Below are 21,159 nucleotides of genomic sequence, written 5' to 3' on the forward strand. Positions count from 1 at the left end.
CACGAGTCACAAAATGGCTGCCATGGAGACATGACAGAACCTAACACAAAATGGCTGCTGTGAGGTATGTGGCAGAACACAAAATGGTACCGCCGTGCCTCTCCATCAATGGTAAACAAAGGCACCTACACTCAGCACTGCCAAACTTGCCCACGGAGAAAGAAGCTCTTGGCATCTCTCCTATGTTCAGAAGGGTGTCCTGGTACACAATGAACTGTGGACATGCTTAGGAGGACATGTTCAATATAACAGAGGCTGAGCCAGTGCAAATAGGAAGAGAGTGGAAAGAGCACTCATGGGATGTGGATTTTTGAGGGGAGACCTTTTTGATGGAGACCTTTTGGAAACAACAGAGAAGGTACTTGCAGACACACATGTGGGCACCACCTCTGATTTAAAGCCACCTTCTGAAGATTTTGAGTTGAGAAATATCCTTTACTACATGGAGTGTGTGGGGGTATCAGCAAATACATTCACCATCAACACCATACCACATTTTCCCATGTACCGTGTTTCTCCGAAAATAAGACACTGTCTTATTTTTCCTCAAACAACAACACACTGGCTTATTTTCAGGGGGTGTCTTATTTTTCTTTCTCCTCCTGCCGCGGCCGGCATTGCTGCTGCGCCTATCATTATGTCTTATTTTCGGGGTATGGCTTATATTCCTTGAATGCTTTAAAATCCTGCTATGGCTTATTTTATGACTACGTCTTAAAATAGGGGAAACAGGGTATAAGACACCCCCATGTATAAGATGACCCATATTTTTTAACCCAAAATTTAAAAATTAAGTTGTTTAGCTTTTGGGGTGGGGGAGGTCACTTCCACTAATCGTTCACCCACCTACCCGCCACTGCTGATCCCACACTATGCCGCCACCAACGGCCCACCGCCCACTTGCCGCAGCCGCCAATCGCCTGCCCATCTCGCCACAGCTGCCAATCACCTGCCCAATTGCCGCAGCCACAGCCAATCGCCTGCAGGCCTTGCTGCAGCCACCAATCACCCGCCCAATCGCTGCTGCCAATCTCCTGCTTGCTGCTGCCATTAATTGCACATCCCCCCTCTGCATTCACTATCACAAGACACCCAATTTTTGCCTTCTTTAAAAAAGCAAAAGGCATTGTCTTATACACGGAAAAATACAGTATATTCTATTCTAGCCCCAGCAGGGGAAGCTAGTTTACATGCTATGAAAGTCAGTGGGCAGCACGCAGGGATGTAACAAACGTTTCATTCAAAATGATACCAGTCTATGACTTATGCTAGGACAATGCAACAATGTCATGGGTAGGAGTGGTTGCTATGAATACATGCAGATCCTGTTGATTGCTCCTTCTTGTAAAACTGTGTTTGACATCAGGTATAGCAGAGGCATATTTAACTACACCTCTGTTGAACCAAGATGAAGCTTCCAGGGTGGCCACATGTCATCTTTTACAAAACACTGTTATCTGTTTGAAGGAGTCCTCTGTTGCAGAGCTATCTGGTCCAAGTCCAGTCTACAAATAACCAACACTTAAGACTGAAGAACAAGAGGTTTCCTGGAAACTTAAGGCAGCAAACTGAGTGAGCACACAGGAAACCTAGCTTTCCTCACTATGTAGAGATGTACTATATTTCTACAAACAGGAGATGGGTCGGAGCTCAGAGGTAGAGTATTTACTTTGCACCCAGAAGGTCCCAGGTTCAATCTCTGGCATCTCCATGTAGGGCTGGGAGAGACCCACAACTGAAAAACTGGAAAGAGCTTCTTCCGGCCAGTCTGTGAGCAAGATGGACCAATGCTCTTAGTATAAGGTACCTTCCTATACTGTAGTCCTAATATGACCAGATACCAGGCTTAACCAAAACACGTTAACAGTTGTTTCCTCTTTGAACAGCTGAAAAATAAAATGTCCTTGAAGGTAAGGAAGTTCTTAAAAGACAAATGCACAGGGAACAAATGACTTTTGGTCATCTGTCCCCCCTAATGCCTCCTGTGTTTGGTTTCAGAGTTCCTGAAAGTCTTAAGTAGGTATTCTTCCCAAATTCAAAAAGGATACCCAGACTTCTATGCACGCAAAACAAGAGCTCTGCTGTCAATATATAAAAATGAAATTAAATATCCAACACAAAGCCCTCAATTAGTTACTTTATTTTACATTAAAAAAATTACAACAGAACAAGGATTCAAAAAGCCAAGAAACTCATTTTCATACACACACACACACACACACTTGCTAAGTCACACACAGGTTCAGCTGCTTTAAAAGGGATTTGCTGAGTTCCAGCAGTATACAGTCCATCAAAGTGTATGTATGAAGGCTTGTGTTAAAGTAGATATAACCAATTCTCAAACTAGGTGAAGGTACAAAATGGAAATGGGCAAGATCTTCCTGGGCTTGCTGCATTTTTACCCCTTGCTCTGGTGATCCGAATCTAATGGTATTTATCTGCTTGCAAGTTCTGCTTCCCTAGTAACACGTGCAGACTTGACAGAACTGTGAATATGTACATAAGAACAAACTGCAGGCTTTTGTTAATGGGCCGAGAATGGACTGCAAAGATCCCTTGAGGCATTGTCTGAGCATTTTTTGATTCTTACAGGTCACTTAGTTCACCTGTAAGAATGTGTGTGCCTGGCTTCGCTACAAGTCACCACCTGCTTGCGGTGAACGCATTTTTCTGCATGGCAGGTAGTACACAGATCACCATGGTTCCAGTTTATGCCTTGCATGGTGGGAGAGCAAATAGGACCCCTTCATCACCATATAAATACTGTGATTTTGTAAGCAGCCTCTCCTGACGGGGGCCCAATTCCCCTCCTCCAAGGGATAATTGTTTACATGGATGTATGTACAGTGTGCTTGCCCCACAGCTTACACTATGTGTGTGTGAAGAGGGGGAGCCTGTAACAAATTTATCACCTATATTAGGAGGGTCAGTGAACTGGTATGCAGGCCCTTCCGCTGTATCTCTTGTTTCTCCCCCTGTACTTCCATTCCTCCAGATTACACAGTTTTCATTTAATGCCAAGGACCAAAATGGTCATGCAGGAAGCCCCCTTCATGGGGACACATGCTTGGGCATCATTGCCATCCTGCTATAAAACACAATTCTGGTCATTATAGTTAAGACGCTGCACAGAGACATAGAGAAATATGCGAGTGAACCTCCAGGAATTAAAGATCCTACTGCAGGCATCCCCAAACTGCGGCCCTCCAGATGTTTCGGCCTACAACTCCCATGATCCCTAGCTAAGAGGACCAGTGGTCAGGGATGATGGGAATTGTAGTCCAAAACATCTGGAGGGCCGAAGTTTGGGGATGCCTGTCCTACTGGAAGCCTCACACTAAACTTATAGCCTACAAGTCATTCAGAAGAGGGAATTCTGCATGAGACAGAATTTTGCTTGCTGTTTGTTTGCTTTTGTAATAACATAAGACGCAATCAACTCAATAAGCCACTTCTCTTCAGCTGTGGGAAGTGCTGGGGTGATATCAGCAAAGCCCCAGCTCCCCAGGCACATGCATAATCTGTCATCTGTGGGGTGTGCCAGCCCCCAGATTCTTGAGCATGCTGGTACTGCGAAACCAATGGCTAAGTGAAAGCTCAGCCTCGATATGTTTAAAGGCAGGTTTCAATTTAGAAAGGCTCCCCCCGCCCTCAAAAAACATTTCTCCTTTCTATACATGCATGCTCAAGGTGTGAAGTCTCCTGTTTAAATGGCATTAAAAGAAAGGGGGGGGGAGGATCAGCTTCTGCTACTGAGCACACATCACCCCCTTCAGACAATGTTTCATTACTTGCAGATGTAGCAGCACATTCAGACCATGTAGTGGTTTCACTCTACAAGGGATGGTAAAAGCTGGTTTGATACCACTGATTTCTCTAGTTCAGAAGTGGTTTTGTTTGGAATATGGTAGGGTGTGCTGTATTTCCTTTTGCTGCCAAGGATTAAAAATAAATAAATCATTACATGGAATCCTCACAGTCAAGTACTGCACTTGCTTCTGAAGAAATCTGCCCATCTCCTTTGCCGTTAACGGTAAGCAAGTGCAGCTATGAGTCACACGGTTGGCATGGCTGCAAGGAGACTATCTGAACAATTGGCAACATTCCCAAACACATTCAAGATTCATCATGAGCCCCATATTTGTGTAGGAGTGCTGAGGAGTACTCAGTGCTCTCATAAGAGTAGTGCCAATAGCTTCAACATGACAATGCCACTACAACAATCCCTTTGCGGAATCAGGAGGCGCCTCTCCCACTGCAATGAGCATGAAAACTGGTGTGTTATGTGGCAGCAGTGCATGCAACAATGGCGCATCAGTGAACTCAGCAATTAAGGCCATCTGGAACCAGCAAGTCTGACTTCCACAGAGCATGTTTAGAATCTGGCTGCAGGCCAGCATGTTTAAAGACATGCTTGTTCTTCAGATCTATTGCAGCTTACATATTCCCACCCCCTATGTGCATATTTTGGAATATCAAGTTCACTAGGTCTTACCCATAGTTTTTGAGAGGCCTGGCTTGCATTCTGACGAATTTATATAATGAAATGCAAGAAGCAATTGAAGCTGTTGGTTAAATTAAGAGACTTCCAATCTGCAATTTTTCATGCCACCAGAAGTTTATACCCATGGTTCCACCCGCCCCCCTTTTCAGAAGGACAAAAAGTAATCCTTCAATACACCTAATGATGAGTTCCCTTAGAAATTATAATGAACAGGAAATTGGTGTAAATACCTCAGGGTAGAACAAAACCCTGTGATATGATTTCTGTACACTTACCACTTAAAATTGAATCCCCAAAAAAGAATACATTTCTGAGCCTATGGAGATTTTGGACACTGATCGGCCTTGTATGTTTTGGCTACAAGGTAATGGATTACAGACCTGTTCAGATACCCACATGCAGAAGTACAGCTGAGGGGGTCTTTGGGGACAAACAGAAAAGTTACATAATGGAGCTGAGCATTGCCTAAAAACTATCAGGTCAAAAATGGTTTCTTTTGGCTCGTGGTTTCCAGCATTTGTACTTGTATAATAACATGATTGACAACTGTGCCTTGCCACAAAGTCATATAAAAACAGCAGAGGTCAACTCCTTTAAAAAAAAAAAGGACACATATCAAATAAAAGGGGTTTGACAAAAATAAATGCATAATTAGTCCTCTAAAATAATAAGTTACAGTAGTAAAGACAATATTTTGGCTTCATAGTGTGACTGTCCACCTTTCTTGGTTGTTTCTGATTGTTTTGTCATCTTGCTTGAAAGCCATGTGTGGTAGTATCCAGTTTACACTTCTGAGAGTTAATGAGATGTCTGTGACTATAAATGTATAAAATTCTGCTTGCTACAAGCAAAATGTTTCATGTGTGTCAAATCTTCATTGGTCACAGGTTACTTGTGGGCAGCTTTTTCCTTTTTTCCTGGTGCCCAATAAATACAATATACTACTTTTTGTGAGTTCCAGCATGATTAGACAGACTCAAACAGAAAACTCAGGACCTCCTTTCTTAGCTCTTAGCATAAGCCGCCTGATTCGAAATCCAGCAAACGGATTTATCCATAGCAGAGAAGGCTGGCCCCCAAAGACAGATTTCATTCCTTCCCAGCGCAACCTCCGTTCCCATGTAGGCTTCTCACTCTTCAGTCTTTCAATCTCCTGCAAGTAAATATGATAAAAATTGGTGTTAAGAAATTTGGAAAGCACGCCAAACTCTAGCCAAGATTGAACATCTATCTCAACAGAGGATAAGGAAATGTGTGGAACAAGGGCATAAGAGAAGCAGGTTCAAATCCCTATCCAGTCCTGAAACCAGACCCCAAGAAAAACTCTCAGTTCTTACCGTTTCATCGTTGCATATCGAGTGGATCTGGGTGCCGAACATTACTGCGGTAAACGTCAGAAACAGAAAACCCTCAAGGCACAAGAAGATCAACAGGATCACAGTCACAGGTGGTGAAAAGTCACTGCATTCTGAAAGAGAGCGGATGAACTTCAATGAAAAAACAAACTGCAAAAAGCACGCCAACAAGAGTTAACTTCAAAAGGATTAGCAAATCTGAGAATGTAACAGGAAGTTAGCAGCAATCTACAACACAAAGCCCAGGCTGAGGGATCACAATCAGCAGCCAGACTGTTGGCCTGCACAAGGGGCCAGCGACATGCAGAATGGGAGTTTGTTCCTGTATGGAGCTGCCAATGTACACAAATGGTACAGTGCTCAAATGGAAAGTGCCTTCCAGGTGCTTCAGGCTCAGGAGCCACCAGAATTTGTATAGACCTAAATATCCACTGGAGGAAGTGAGCGATTTTACTTTCTTGGGTTCCATGATCACTGCAGATGGTGACAGCAGTCACAAAATTAAAAGACGCCTGCTTCTTGGGAGAAAAGCAATGACAAACCTAGACAGCATCTCAAAAAGCAGAGACATCACCTTGCCGACAAAGGTCTGTATAGTTAAAGCTATGGTTTTCTCAGTAGTGATGTATGGAAGTGGGAGCTGGACCATAAAGAAGGCTGATTGCCGAAGGATTGATGCTTTTGAATTATGGTGCTGGAGGAGACTCTTGAGACTCTCTTGGACTGCAAGAAGATCAAACCTATCCATTCTTAAGGAAATCAGCCCTGAGTGCTCGCTGGAAGGACAGATCCTGAAGCTGAGGCTCCAATACTTTGGCCACCTCGTGAGAAGAGAAGATACCCTGGAAAAGACCCTGATGTTGGGAAGGATTAAGGGCACAAGAAGGGAATGACAGAGGATGAGATGGTTGGACAGTGTTCGCGAAGCTACCAACATGAGTTTGACCAAACTGCGGGAGGCAGTGGAAGACAGGAGTGCCTGGCGTACTATGGTCCATGGGGTCATGAAGAGTTGGACACGACTAAACGACAATCAAATACCCAGTTGTAGTTATATGGCAAAGCATAAAACATGATATATGCAGGTCTCGCTCATCACTGATTCATCATGACCTGCGCCCACATGCACAATTTGAAAAGGCAATTATTTTAAAAGCAAAGTTGCCAGATGACTGCCTTCTCCCCTATAGATCTGTCTGACCCCTTCTGAGGTCCTTCTCAAGGTACCCCCATCTTCAGAGGTAAGGAGGATGGTTACCAGGGAATAACTTTTCAGTGGTGGCCTCTATACAGCCGTACCTTGGTTAACAAATGCCTTGCGACTCAAACGTTTTGGCTCCCGAATGCCGCAAACCCGGGAGTGTTCTGGTTTGTGAACATTCTTTGGAACTTGACTGTCTAACACGGCTTCTGATTGGCTGCAGGAGCTTCCTGCAGCCAACTGGAAGCTGTGCCTTGGTTTCTGAACATTTTGGAAGTCGAACAGACTTCCAGAACGGATTCCATTTGACTTCTGAGGTTCCACTGTACAATCCCCAAATAAATCTGGAAGGCATTTTTAAAAATAATACTTAGGTGGTGAGTGAAAGCTTTTTTTTATTAACCAAAGTGTTTGAATGACTGTTCTGCTGTTCTTACTGTTTTAGTGGTTCTTGAGGTTTATCTGCTAAAAAAAAAATCTGTTGCTGATTTCTTTCTTTTTTAGATAATGCTATTAACTTTTCAACTGTTTGATTTTTACATGGTAGTTTCTTTTATGGCACTTGGATTCTCTGGTAGAAAAGTGACTTAGATATACCGAAAATAAATAAGTAAAACGCCATATTACAAAAGCAACTGAAGTGCGTGCTTACCAATCCACTGTCCTCTGACGCAGGAGAAGAACTGAAACCCACACAGGATGAGAGCATGAGCTGAAATTAGAGCTATGTACATCTGGAAGTGAGAAAAAGATTTGGAAATCAGCTGTGAAAACCATGCAACCATCAGGCAGGCAGTCAATATTTAAATTCTTTTACACCTTTTAAGAAGACCATGCTACACTGTGTTGTGCTTTCAAAATTCTCTTTCTTTTTTTGAGGCAAGTGGGCAGGGAAGCTTTGCTGTATTAACTCAAGGTTCCATCTAGCGCAGGGATAGCAAACCTCTCCCACCGTGCCTCCGCCAGATGTTGTAGGACTGCAACCCCCATGATCTCAAACCAATGGCCATGAAGGCTGGGGATCTCCTGCTTGGCAGGGGGGTTGGACTAGATGGTCCTTGTGGCCTCTTCCAACTCTGTGATTCTATGGATCTACACACTGACTATCTGTGATCTAGCCCATCAATGTTTTCCAACAACAACTAGTCAGACGAATCCAGGAAACTCACAAGAAAGCCATGAAGTCAACAGCTCTCTTCTGCGGTTTTTGCATCTGTCCCACCAACTGATACCGTATTCAGAGGCATGCTCTGCCTCTGAGTGTAGAGGTTCCAACTTGAAAATTCAATCCCCACATTAGGATAGCCAGGGACAGTTTTATATTGGCAACAAACAAACAAACAAACAAACAAACAAACAGGTAAACAACTAAATAAATAACCCTACTCACAGTAAACAGCACAAAAAACCTCTGGTTTCTTTCCCCCACACAGTTATTGACCCAGGGGCAGTGATGATCCATCTTCCGAATGCATCGCTTGCAAATGCTAGTGGAAGGAAGGAGGGGGAAACACTGAAAGTTATGCTGTGGTATGTGTTATGGATATTTTGCCCTTGGTGACAGCAAAGAGGCCATCTCTCTGGAAACCTAAGACGCTGGCACGCATGGTACAGGAGGCCAAATGGAGGATGATTTCAAACTGCAGCTCATTCAATGCAGCCGCTCAACATTAACAGATGCTGTAGGACATTCAAACATTGTGCGACTGCTTTCTGCATGTCAAGGTGAATAAACGTGATTAAAATACACACAAACACCCCCTGAGGGGGCACACCTTGCTCCCTCCCCAATAAAAACAGTTAAATGAAAACTGAACATACTTAGAAGTCGTGGAATATTGAGTATTAGCTGGAAAAGGAAAAAAGGAAAATTGAGGTGGGATAATGGAGGAGGGTACGACTGGATGGATGGCTCTCTGAGCAGCACTCACGTTTGAAGGTGAATATATACATTTTGTTTCTTGCCCCACCAACAATACTAATGCTACTAATTATAATAATCTTCAATACATAACAAACAGCATTCATTGCACAGTTCCACATTTCATTCTACACTGGAGTGCTGGCACCTTCCCTTACCTTGAAATGAAGGCTCTCAAGCACCACATTTTCCAGGAAACACAACTAAAAGCTGGCAATTTTTAGTGCAGATGAGCTCTGCCAGATCTTCCAGGAATGGCCAGATTCAAGTGCTTTGCTATCACAAAGCCACAGCAAGCTTTTAAGCATTCAACTTAATGCTTAGAAGAGCGAGGCACAAAGAGATGGTGGGACAAAGTGGGGAAGCAGCTGCAGGCAACTTGTGGAGAACAACAACCCTCCATGCTCCTGCTTAGCTTGTTCAAACAAAAGGGAATCTGAAAGGAATCTTGAAAGAAATGACCTTGTCTGTCACTTTTGCACAAGCTATAGTGAATTGCAGGCAACTTAAAAGTCACACAGCAATGCTCTGTTCTGAGAAAGCTGCAAATAGAACATACATGAAAGCAAAGAATACTTTTAGGGAAATGTGCTGAACGAGAGGTATATCTGAGGTCTGAGAAGCCACGCAGGAGCCAAACTATACATTACACTGAGACTGCCATTGTTTATGTGATGTTTTTTTAAAAAAACAAAACAAACCACAGCTTCAATCCATATTGGAAGTATTCTGCAGAGACTGTAAGGCTAACTCATTTCCCCAAGTGCTGAAGTCACAGGGAAAATTGCCATACTATTTTCCCCGGGAGGGAAAGTGGTGGTGGAGGATGATTTTCATTGGGGCTGTGGAAAGGAGGAAAGGGGTTAACTTCCTTCCACCTGCATAACTGTGTTGAATGATTGTGTAAAAGTGTCATTATTGTTTCACTGTACCTTTAAGAGTCAGGAAAGATTTAATGACTGGGGCTCTGCAGCTGTGGAGCAGCTCTACAGGTGTTGCTGTGAAGCTGATGATGCAGGGTATATCAGGGGTGTTGTGTGTTGCCTCTGTGCTGGGCGTTTTCCCAGTGTGCTCTTGGTGGGTGGTTTGGTTGTGTGGGTATTTTGTATAAGCCTGATTTAATTTTTGTTAAATTTACTTTCTCCATTAAACCAAGCATTTGTTTAAGTCTTGGTCTCTATGTGTAAGTTCCTCAACCAGTTTCTGCTGATTTTGCTTTTAACCCCAACATCTTGGTTATGGGCCCAGTGGTTGAGCGTGGAACTGCACATGTTAGTTTTTGGAGAAAGGTTTAGAAAGGTTTTTTCCTTCTTTTTGCTGCAACGGTTTTGTGGGCTGGTGGTTGAAAAGTTCCAGCATGGCAGACCGTGTTGCTGAGGCTGAGAAGGCTTTAAACATTCCCGCAACTAACGGCCGAGAACTACAGTCTATGGTCCTTTCGATTGGAAGCACTTCTAACTTCCCGTGATGTGTGGAAGTACGTGACCGAGGACCCTCCTGCTCCTGTGACCGATGCCTGGTCGAAAGGTGATGCTAAAGCAAGGGCATTAATTAACTTGTCTGTTAGTGATCAGCAAGTTGTGTATATAAGAAATAAGAAGACTGCCAAAGAAATGTGGGACAGTCTTGCGGCAGTGCACGTTAGAAAGGAGTCAGCGTCTGCCATAGCTAGTCAGATATCTGCTGTACCTCCAGCAAAATTAACTGTGGAAGGGGTAACAGCAAGATTGATGGGCGAGCTGGACAGAAGGGAGGCTTGTGGGATTAGCACTCCTATTTCTAAAAATAATGAGGAACGCCGTATGCAAGTCTGTGGTGATTCATCTGCTTTCAAAACTTCCAAGCATTGCTGGTTTTGTAAAAAGCAGGGGCACCTTGCGAGGGACTGCAGATTTAAAAAGCAAAATGCTTCAGGGTCCGTTCCATTTCGTAAATCACAGACAGCAACCCAGCAGTCGGCAGCACATCGTAAAGATGGACGCGAGCCGCGAGCGTTCCATGTTCGTGAATTAGGTCGTAAAGTAATTAAAGATGACACGTGGAAATCGTTTGTAGTAGATTCCGGGGCGTCAAGTCATCTTTGTAACGACCGAAGTCTGTTTGTTTCTTTCGAAGAGGAAATTGGCACCATTCATCTGGCCAACTCCGACGTTCTACAGTCGCTTGGCAGAGGTACTGTGAAACTTGACTCCTTGAACATCACAATAGCAAATTGCACTTACTGCCCATCAGTGGACAATTTATTATCAGTAAGTTGCTTTGCACGCCAAGGAGTAACTGTGTGCTTCACAAAATCACTATGTGAGTTCTACAAAGGGGGAAAGCGTGTATTGTATGCCAGAGAGTCTGAAGGTTTATATAGACTATATTTTAAAAAGCATTCACAGCCACCTGTGAACTGTAGAGTAACCCAGCCAAGTCAGGGGCTGAAAAATGTAAAACCTCACTCCGGATGTATTCATGAGGCGCATAGACTTTTGGGACATTTAAATTTCACAGATGTGATAAAGACAGAGAAGATTGTTGATGGACTAAACTTGAAGCCATGTAAATACTATATGCAATGTGTATCTTGTTGTAAGAATAAGATAAAAGTTGCAAGAAAGGGTAAATGCTCAGGCAGGAAAGTAACAGAGCCATTTGAACGTGTGCATTGTGATTTAGTAGGGCCACTCCCTCCTTCCTTAGGAAATTCAAAATATTGGCTTACTCTTATTGATCAGTACAGCAGATATTGTTTTGTTTACACCATTGCTGAAAAGTCACAAGCACTTGAGAAGTACAAGATTTTTTGCAACTGGGTAAAAACCCACTTTAACAAACCTATAAAGCATTTGTTTTCTGACAGGGGGGGAGAGTTTGTTTCTGAGGAATTTTCACATTTCCTGGAAGCGCAGGGGACTGTTCACGAGTTGTCCTGCCCTAGAAGTCCTTGGCAGAATGGGATTGTAGAAGTAGTGCAACGTGATTTGCAGGCAGGTGTTAAAACTTACTTGCATGATGCTAATTTGGGGAAAGAATATTGGGCGGAATCTCTTCATGCCTATCTTTTTGTTAAAAACAGATCCTATCATTCTAGTTTAAATGTTACACCCTATGAAATGTTGTTTAAAAAACGCCCTAATTTAAAATACCTGCGAATTTGGGGTTCAGACGTTATTATTCACTACCCTGCTAGACACAAGTTGGATGAGCGTAGTGTTCAAGGAAAGTTTATGGGCTACCAGCAGGGGGCGTACAGAGTTTATGTACCAGCAACTGGTAAATTTCATATTACCAAAAGCATGATTGAAACTGTAAATTGGAATAGAGTTGCTATTTTTCAAGATAGTGATGGTTTAGATAATGCTGATGAGGAGGAAGTAGAAGTAGAAGAGGGAGAAGCTAGAGCAGGGGATACTAGTGAATCTGAAGACGAAAAGCCTGTTGTGTCTGGTGATTTGTTTGAAAATTTAAAGACACAGACACCTAAAGAAAGGTTAAGTTCTTCTGAGTTTTCTGAAAGTAAGAAAAGCCCACAAGAGTCTCATCAGTCTGATGATAGCAATTTACAGTCTGAAGCTAGAAGTCCAAATAGTTCTACTGATTCTGAAGGGCCTAGCTCTTCTTCAGGACTAAGACGTTCAGACAGAAAGAGACAGGAACCAAGACGGTTTTCAAAAGAGCAGTTATATACTGTGTATGCCAATAAAGCAGTTTTTGAGCCAAAATGCTACAACGATGTTCAAAAATTACCTTTGCATGAAGCTGTAAATTGGTACAAAGCTATGGATGATGAAATAGCTTCTTTAAAAGAGCATAACACTTGGTCTCTTGTACCACAAACCCCAGACATGAGAGTTATTGATTCAAAATGGGTTTATAAAGTGAAAATGAATGATAAAAATGAAGTTGTAAGGTACAAGGCTAGGTTAGTAGCCAGAGGTTTCCAGCAAATCCCAGGTGAAGACTATGATTTGTGTTACTCACCGAGCGTAAAATATGAATCTGTTAAGCTTTTGTTAAAAGATGCATCCCAGCGTGGACATTCTGTCTATCATGTAGATATAAAAACTGCCTATTTGTTTGCAGATTTAGAAGAACAAATTTTTATGCGTGTTCCTGATGGCGTAATCGCCACTAAAGGAGTAGTGTGCAAACTAAATAAATCTCTTTATGGTTTGCATCAGAGTGGTAAAAACTGGCATCAGACTTTAGTGAAGGAATTGCTGAATTTTGGTTTTACACAAGGCAAGGCAGATAACTGTGTATTTACAAAAGAAAATGGAAATTCTGTGACCAAATTATGTGTGTTTGTAGATGATATATTAATTTCTACAAAAACTAAACATGAATATACAAAGATAGTGTCACTGTTACAAGAAAAATTTGATGTGGTAGAATTAGGCAAAGCTAAAAACTATATATCCATGCAAATTGAAGAAGGCAAAAATGGTTCTTATTTGATTCATCAAAATGCAAAAATAGATGATCTTGTTGAAATGTTATGTTTAAAGAATGCAAATGGGAAAGAAACGCCTATGGTATGTGGTTTCACTTTTACAGATGGCAATAACACGTTCTCTGACAAAACATTGTATCGCTCTGCCATAGGCAAGCTCAATTTTATTCAAAGAGTTTCAAGGCCAGATGTAACTTATGCTTTTCATTTTCTGGCAAAATTTGTAGAAAAACCCACTACCCAATGCTTCAAAGCTCTTAAGAGAGTGGTGATGTACCTCAAACACACAAAACATTATAGGTTGGAATTTACACCATCTATTGACAAAGGTTTTGAAATATATTGTGATGCATCTCATGCTGTAGAGCAAAATAATTACAAAGGTACATCTGGTATGGTTTATTTTTATAATGGGTGTCCTTTTGAATGGAAAGCACAGAATCAAAGGATTAATTGTCTTTCTTCAACTGAAAGTGAGTTATATGCCTGTACTCAGGCCATCCGTGATATAGAGTGGTATTTACAAATATTTGAAGACTTAAAGATGCCAGGATCACTCCCAGTAAAAGTTTATCTCGATTCCCAGAGTGGACTTGCTATCCTGTGCTCAGAAACCAACACACAGCGCACTAGAGTGTTGAGATTACGTTTACAATTTGTAAAGAATTTGATTGCTGACAAAACAATTGTTTTTGAATATGTCCCCAGTGACAGACAAGTTGCAGACATCTTTACTAAAGCACTTCCAAAAGTTGCGCATGAAAGACATGTACAAAGTTTGTCTCTGTTTCACAATAATGAACTGCAGGGGATATGTTGAATGATTGTGTAAAAGTGTCATTATTGTTTCACTGTACCTTTAAGAGTCAGGAAAGATTTAATGACTGGGGCTCTGCAGCTGTGGAGCAGCTCTACAGGTGTTGCTGTGAAGCTGATGATGCAGGGTATATCAGGGGTGTTGTGTGTTGCCTCTGTGCTGGGCGTTTTCCCAGTGTGCTCTTGGTGGGTGGTTTGGTTGTGTGGGTATTTTGTATAAGCCTGATTTAATTTTTGTTAAATTTACTTTCTCCATTAAACCAAGCATTTGTTTAAGTCTTGGTCTCTATGTGTAAGTTCCTCAACCAGTTTCTGCTGATTTTGCTTTTAACCCCAACAAACTGCAATATGCAAAGACGATTTTAACGTCACTTATAGTTTGGGCCTTGGATTCCAGGCTGAGAACAGTACAGAAGCAGCAATGGGACATACCTGCAATGGTGGGCACGTTCTGGTTTAATGCTGCAGCACTTTGGACACTTGTAGATCACTTCGCCTGGTTTCAACTGCAAACTCTCCATGTACTCTTTCGTGGCATTTCCTTTCGGAACAGCCCCCTAAGGCATTACAGATGGAAAGGAAGACAAGGCCCAGTTACTGGCATATATCTGAAGAGTGCCAGTGGCGTTTTCAAGAGTGATCTAAAAGGTAACCTGAAGGCACAGCTGACAATAGGAATGAGTATGAACACAGCTACACACAACTTTAATGTTACTTCTATAGAGGTTGAAGTCCACAAGTTTCATGCAAAAGGTATGCTCCAAGGAGGGATTCTGACAGAAAGAAACAGGGCACCACCACGTTTTTGAGGGAGTTATCAGCAAAAAGGAAGAAAAGGCAGAGTAATTTATAGGACCTGGAAACATTTGGGCAGATGAGTGTGGTAGAACAGGAAGGTTGCAAGCAGAGGTGTAGCAGGACAGGAGGGCAGAGTAACAAGATGGGACAAGGATCTGGGAGGTCTTTGGTGGTAAGCACTAACTGCCCTCAATACGGAGCCTATATACATAGAAATAACATTTTAGAAAGTTAGAGAGAGACAGCTGTATTTCTGTATTTCCTCAGACACTGGGCCTTCTCAGTAAGCTACCAAACTGAGCAGTATCATGTTCAGACAAAAACCTACTTGTATTTTAATTTACAATCCTAGTTTAGGAAGACAAAAAAGGATCCTATGCCTCCATTTCTTTAGCAAGTGATATATAGGCATGTAAGATTTAATCTTGGGAATATACCAAGGAAAAGCACACTATGTCCATGAGAAAGGTCTGTAGGAAGGAAGATGTATTATGGGTTTTATGGTAACAAGACCATAATGTGGCAGACACTGGAGCAATTTCTTTGATTTCTGGCTACAATTTCCCACTTGACTATTCATGATGGTTTAAGCTTTGGCAACTGAATGTTCACTGTGAGCCAAGTCAGAGGAGTGCACATGTATTGCACAACTGGACTGTTTTCTTATTTTCCAGCACAAAGTTCAGTGGTGGTGGTGGTGGTGGTGTGTGTGTGTGTGTGTGTGTGTGTGTGTGTAAATTACCTTTCTCCATTCTAAAGGCAGCTTTCCATGAAAGAGAGAGAAAGGCAGCAACACAAAACTGATAGCAGTTACTGAATCAAAGGTCGTAACACTAATGGACAATTTAAAGAAACAAGCAGGCACTAGGGCATAGCTGCCAAGTCTCCCGTATTCCCTGGGAAACCCCCGTTTTTTAAAGCCATTTCCCGCTGGCAGCCTGGATTTAAAAACCCCCGTAAATCCCCCGCATTCTTACCGGCCCGGGGAGGCTCCTTCTGCACATGTCTGGAGCTCTGGAAAAGCACAGAAGTGATTTCTGGCGCTGCGGCCATTTTGGAAATGGGCAGAGCATGCGTCGAAGCGGCTTTCGGTGCTGCTCTGCCCAGTTCCAAAATGGCCGCAGCGCGACTTCCGGTGTTGCACTGCGTCGATCCCGGATTTTTCAATCTGGGAGTTGGCACCTATGCACTAGTGCCTGGAGGGAGTGCTGCCCGAAGTTTCAGTGTGGTAGCTAGGGAGAACTGCAGTGTGTGAGGCTATAGGGATGGGGAATTCTTACATGATAACAAAGCAGATGCAGCAGTCTAGAGCAGGCACCCCCAAACTTCGGCCCTCCAGATGTTTTGGACTACAATTCCCATCTTCCCTGACCACTGGGATTTGCCAAGCAGACGGCTCAGTGACCGGGTGGCTCGTGGGCCGGAAAAACGGCCTCTATGGGCTAGATCCGGCCCATGGGCCAGAGGTTGCCGACCTCTGGGTTAAACTCTGCCTGCCATGACTCCACCTCCCAAAAAGCCCTCCTGTGTACCAACTGAATTGAGAACAAAAAGCTTCCACTGGTGTCAATGGAAGCTTTTATTTCTAGTTATTGTGCAGAGCTTATTTTCAGGGTGGAAAGAAGTGCAAAGAGGAAGAGAGGGTGTGTGTGCGTGTGTGTGGGTGGGTGGGTGTAAGATAAATGAAAAAAAGAGGGGAAATTGTGTAATGGAAAGTTGAGGTGGCTGTGGTGTTTGTCACTGTAACTGACTTGTACAGGTTTGATATTAAAGAAATATACAGTAAAATGTTATTTAGGGAGATATTTGTAAGTTGTAAGGTAAGATGAGTGCAAGGGGGTGCAAGTGAGAATGCGACAGAATGGTGTGGTGTGTCCTGATTGGCTGAGGGTGGAGTATGATAGTGTGTGTGCGCGTGTGTACAGAAAAATACAGTTGCGTTCTGGAGAAGGGTGGTTGGTGTGGGTGCCGAGGAGCAGGGGGCAGAGTGGGCGGGATAGGATTTGTATTAGGAACAGAGTTATAGGCACATGCTATGAAATTTCTAATGGTATTGTTGAAAGCAAATCATAGCTGTTAAAATCTGCTTTTAATAAAATAAATATTTGGCCAAGCCATCAAGGCTGTGACAAAGTTGGTCAGAGAGATTATTGTCTATATCAGGCATTCCCAAACTTCGGCCCTCCAGATGTTTTGGACTACAATTCCCATCATCCCTGACCACTGGTCCTCTTAGCTAGGGATCATGGGAGTTGTAGGCCAAAACATCTGGAGGGCCGCAGTTTGGGGATGCCTGTCTATATGGCAGTAGCAGAATACCAGTGGTTAGAAGATTGCTTAAGGTATTGGAATTCCAGAGCTGGAAGCCTGATAAAGCAAATGGGAGCCCAGCGGGGTTGAGAGAACCTTCACCAAAAGGGATTGATGATTTGAATTAAAGTATATTCTTGTTCCTAAACCTGAATACGACGATGGGTGTGGCCCTGCCTGATTTTGGCTTTAGCAGTATGTGGTCCTCAATAGATTATCCCTAAAGGAGCATAGTCCTTTGCATAAAAAGATTTCCCAACCCTGTGGTAGGCAATCCACAAGTGCATGCCAATAGGATAAATTACTAGGAAAGGCTTCACACACAGTAAGAAGTGTTGACTGTTCAAGCACGATGTGTATATTGCTAGTTGTGTCTCCTGTTTGGGGCATTTTTATTTGAGTGTAGGTTCTGTTTCTTCCCAAACACGTTTGTGGTGCTATGCAAGCGCCAAAAGTTCTGCCCAGAAAAGGTTCCCTGTGTATCACTGTTCCATGCGTACAAAATGGTTAAACCCAACTGTGAGGAACACTTCTACTCACGGGATCAGTCAGCATTGTTCTCAGGTGCGAGGACAAGGCGAGCACCGCCAAGCAGTTGAAGAGGACCCCATTGATGAGGGAGTACCAAAAGTCTTTGGAAGGCAGCAGCATGACAAATGTCACTACAAAATCCGCATAGATAACGAGAAGCCAAGTCATCACAGCACAGACCATCCCACAGCCGTCACGGATGAACCAGACCCGGTCGGCCATGTCAGACTCCGACGATGATGAATCATAGCTGTCATTTTCGGCAAGCAGCGGGTGATGCTCGACGTCGCGGAACCTGTGCCCAGATGACTGCATGATTTTCTGGACTGGCCCTGCAGAAAAATAACAAGAGGGCAGCCATGAACCAAGGAGTTTTGACAGCAGGTGTCAGGTTCTATTACCATGGGACAGAAGCAGGTCTGATGGTAGAGGTTACCTCGCCATAACAATTTTGTTCAAGGAACAGTACTTTAGCGCGAGAAAGTGTAAGGCTTCTGCCAGTTACCTGAATATTTTGCATCTCCCATTTCTCTCTAGCAGACAGATTTGTTGTGGTTGTAAGAACATGCACAACCCAGTAAGATACATCTCACACCACTTCAAGGGCCATTTGTAGCCTATATTTTTACAAAGTCTGAATTCTTATGTCAACTGCAGGAAAGCATTTTGTTAAAAAAATTAACTGAAGTTTTTGTTTTTGTCCCTCCTTCAGTGCGCTCTGTATGTATTCTCATCTATTCTAATCCCAAATCTGTGGCATTTTCTGCATTTCACAGCACACCATTTTTTTCTCTTTCTGCACTCCATCCATTATTCCTCTTTTCCATCACTCATGAGTAGGGTGAGGGAATTAAGCCAAAAGCAGAAAAGCAAGTGGAAGCAGAGATTGCTGCAGTTAAAGGTTCATCTGTGGTCAGGAGCATAAATTAATCAAGCAAAGACACCACTGTTGTTTTCTTTGAGTCTGCAAATGACTTTTTAAACCATTGCTTTGAAATTTGCTTTAGACTGAAATGAATGTAAGTTACATACCTTAAGTAAATAGTTATTTAACTTATGTTAAACAGCAGACAGAACACAAATAACACCGTATTTGGTGGAAACTAAACTGCAGTGGAATAGAAACAGTGCCGATTGTGATGAATGGAAATTGCTGCCTTTTTACATCTCTATCTACGGATTTCTCAGCACCCCCACTTCATAGGTACTTGTTTTTTTTCTTTTCCTCACCCCCCAAATCACTTTGCACTCCATGTCACCCCTTTTTTCTCTGTGCATCCTTGCCCCTCATTATTATCCCCCCCCCGCTTCCAGGCTCTAATTTTTGCTCATTTTGTTGTTGTTGTGCACTCCCTTCCCCACAATCACCTTACTTCTACAACCACTGTCTGAAATTGGTGGCAACAGCAAACGAAATGTTTAATACCCCAACCATTAACCCCACTAAGGAGTTTTCAGCTGCAATCATCGGCTCACTTACTAGGGAGTAAGCCTCAATGAATAATATGGGATTTCCTTCAGAGTAAGCATGTTTATGATTATGTTACTACATTCAAATGGAGCATGCAGCAAATTAGCTAAAAATACTGGTGCCAACTCCACTGGGTGCCTCAGCATAGAGCCAGAGGAGCAATGCAGATATTGTGCTGTAGACATTCTCCCTTCCTCATCTCTGCCTTTAACAGGAAGGAGGCGCAGGCTTAGTCATTTTCAAAGAGATGGGAGATGACTGTAAGGTGTAGGCATTTGGAATTCCCCAAATAGGAAAGGAGGAGTACAACTGGCTCATGTGCCTAAAATTACATGAATGCTCCTCACAACATTCACATAACACAAGAAAAGGAAGCCTATAAAAGATAGGTTTTTAATTCACTGAGGGAGAACATTTATACGTTTGTACAGAGTTAAAAATAGCTTTTATTACATCCAGGACAGATTCCTCAACTTACAACAGTTAATTCTAAGTCTCATTTAAAAGTACCGTATGAAGAAACGGCCTTAACAGCTCTAGCTAATTAATGTTTAGTCTGAAACAGGATCCACTGAATTTAATTGGGGTGAAAAGACTTGAGGCTCATATTAACATTTCCCTAAGAACTAGCATCATTTTTTTGATCCCTGGGGCCAAAAAAAGGATTATGCCCTCTGCCACCACAAGTTATAAGTAATTTAGGCAGAACTGTTAGCATATGATGAGAGCACGCTACAATTGGTACAGCAAGGTGGCAAAGAGATTAAATGAGTCAGGAAACTCTATGTGATTTTCATTCCACCATAGATTAGATGGCCTAAGGCAAGCCACTCTTGCTCTTAATCTCTGCAATTTGAGGCTTATCAGACTTGGGTACCTTTCAGGGTTGTCGTGAAGCAGGGATGGAAACTTTGCAGCTCTCTATATGCTGCTGCACTACTAATTCCCATCAGCCTCATCCAGCATGCCTAATGACCAGGGGTTCTGGACATTTGGAAATCACGTAAATGATTATGTTCACATCACAAATTAAAAATATACACTTCTGTGTAGATGGAATAGTAGGGAGAGCAAACAATTGATTCCATGTGGTGCTGGCAAGCAGAGACAGTTGCTAAAGCAGAGACAATAGCTAAAGCACACACAGAGTAAAAAATATGTATGTCTCAATTTAAACAATGACTCAGCGAAAAAAGAAAAGAAAAGAAACAGGGCAGAGGCTACTAAATGCACTGCAGCAGCAAGATCTCTGGAAGGGGTTGTGCTTTGCACTTTCAGCTAGCAATTTAATCTTGGGAACAGATGCTCTTTCTGCTGCCCACACATTCTGTTCATTCAAAAGTGGTTAAGTGGTGAAATAGTTCCAGCCTTATGAAATAAGACTGCTTTCCACAAGAACACCTTATTTTTACACACTGGCTTTTATACTCATTCCTTGGATAGAATAATCTAAATCAAGTCAATTTAAAATCAGTTAAAAATAGTAAAGTTATTTAAATCACTGTCTTTAAATCAAGTTTCCCCATTTTAAAATTGATATATTTTATGAACAAGTGTTATATTCAATGATTCCTGTTTTGAAGCAAATTGGTTGCAACTAAGCTGAGTTGTTCTACAACCTACAAATGTAGGAAGCTGCCTTATACAGACCACAGTCCTACACAGAGTCAAACAAGTGGTCCGTCTAGCACAGTACTGTTTACACAAAGCTAGCTGAGGTGGAATCCTCCAGATGTTTTGGACTCTCAACTTCCATAGAGCAAAACATCATCAGGCCTGGCTCGTGCTGAAGGGAGTTGCAGTCCACAACA

The 21,159-nt window shown here is 42.6% G+C and overlaps 1 protein-coding gene across 1 annotated transcript in view; it reads right to left on the reverse strand.

The window, feature by feature from the left end:
* Window positions 1-2,124: 2,124 nt before the first annotated feature.
* The window catches only part of ZDHHC7 (zDHHC palmitoyltransferase 7), a 29,160-nt gene continuing 10,125 nt past the window's right edge, over window positions 2,125-21,159 (reverse strand). The window contains exons 3-8 of the mRNA XM_035119657.3: window positions 17,887-18,209; window positions 14,671-14,795; window positions 8,451-8,547; window positions 7,713-7,794; window positions 5,842-5,972; window positions 2,125-5,657 (exon numbers count right to left, since the gene is read on the reverse strand). Of these exons, the coding sequence (XP_034975548.1) occupies window positions 5,481-5,657; window positions 5,842-5,972; window positions 7,713-7,794; window positions 8,451-8,547; window positions 14,671-14,795; window positions 17,887-18,192 (918 nt within the window). The 5' untranslated portion in view covers window positions 18,193-18,209 and the 3' untranslated portion in view covers window positions 2,125-5,480. The remainder of the gene's footprint in view (window positions 5,658-5,841; window positions 5,973-7,712; window positions 7,795-8,450; window positions 8,548-14,670; window positions 14,796-17,886; window positions 18,210-21,159) is intronic.

The sequence above is a fragment of the Zootoca vivipara genome, chromosome 6 (genome assembly GCF_965207765.1).
Source record: "Zootoca vivipara chromosome 6, rZooViv2.hap1.1, whole genome shotgun sequence".
In the NCBI taxonomy this organism is placed as follows: domain Eukaryota; kingdom Metazoa; phylum Chordata; class Lepidosauria; order Squamata; family Lacertidae; genus Zootoca; species Zootoca vivipara.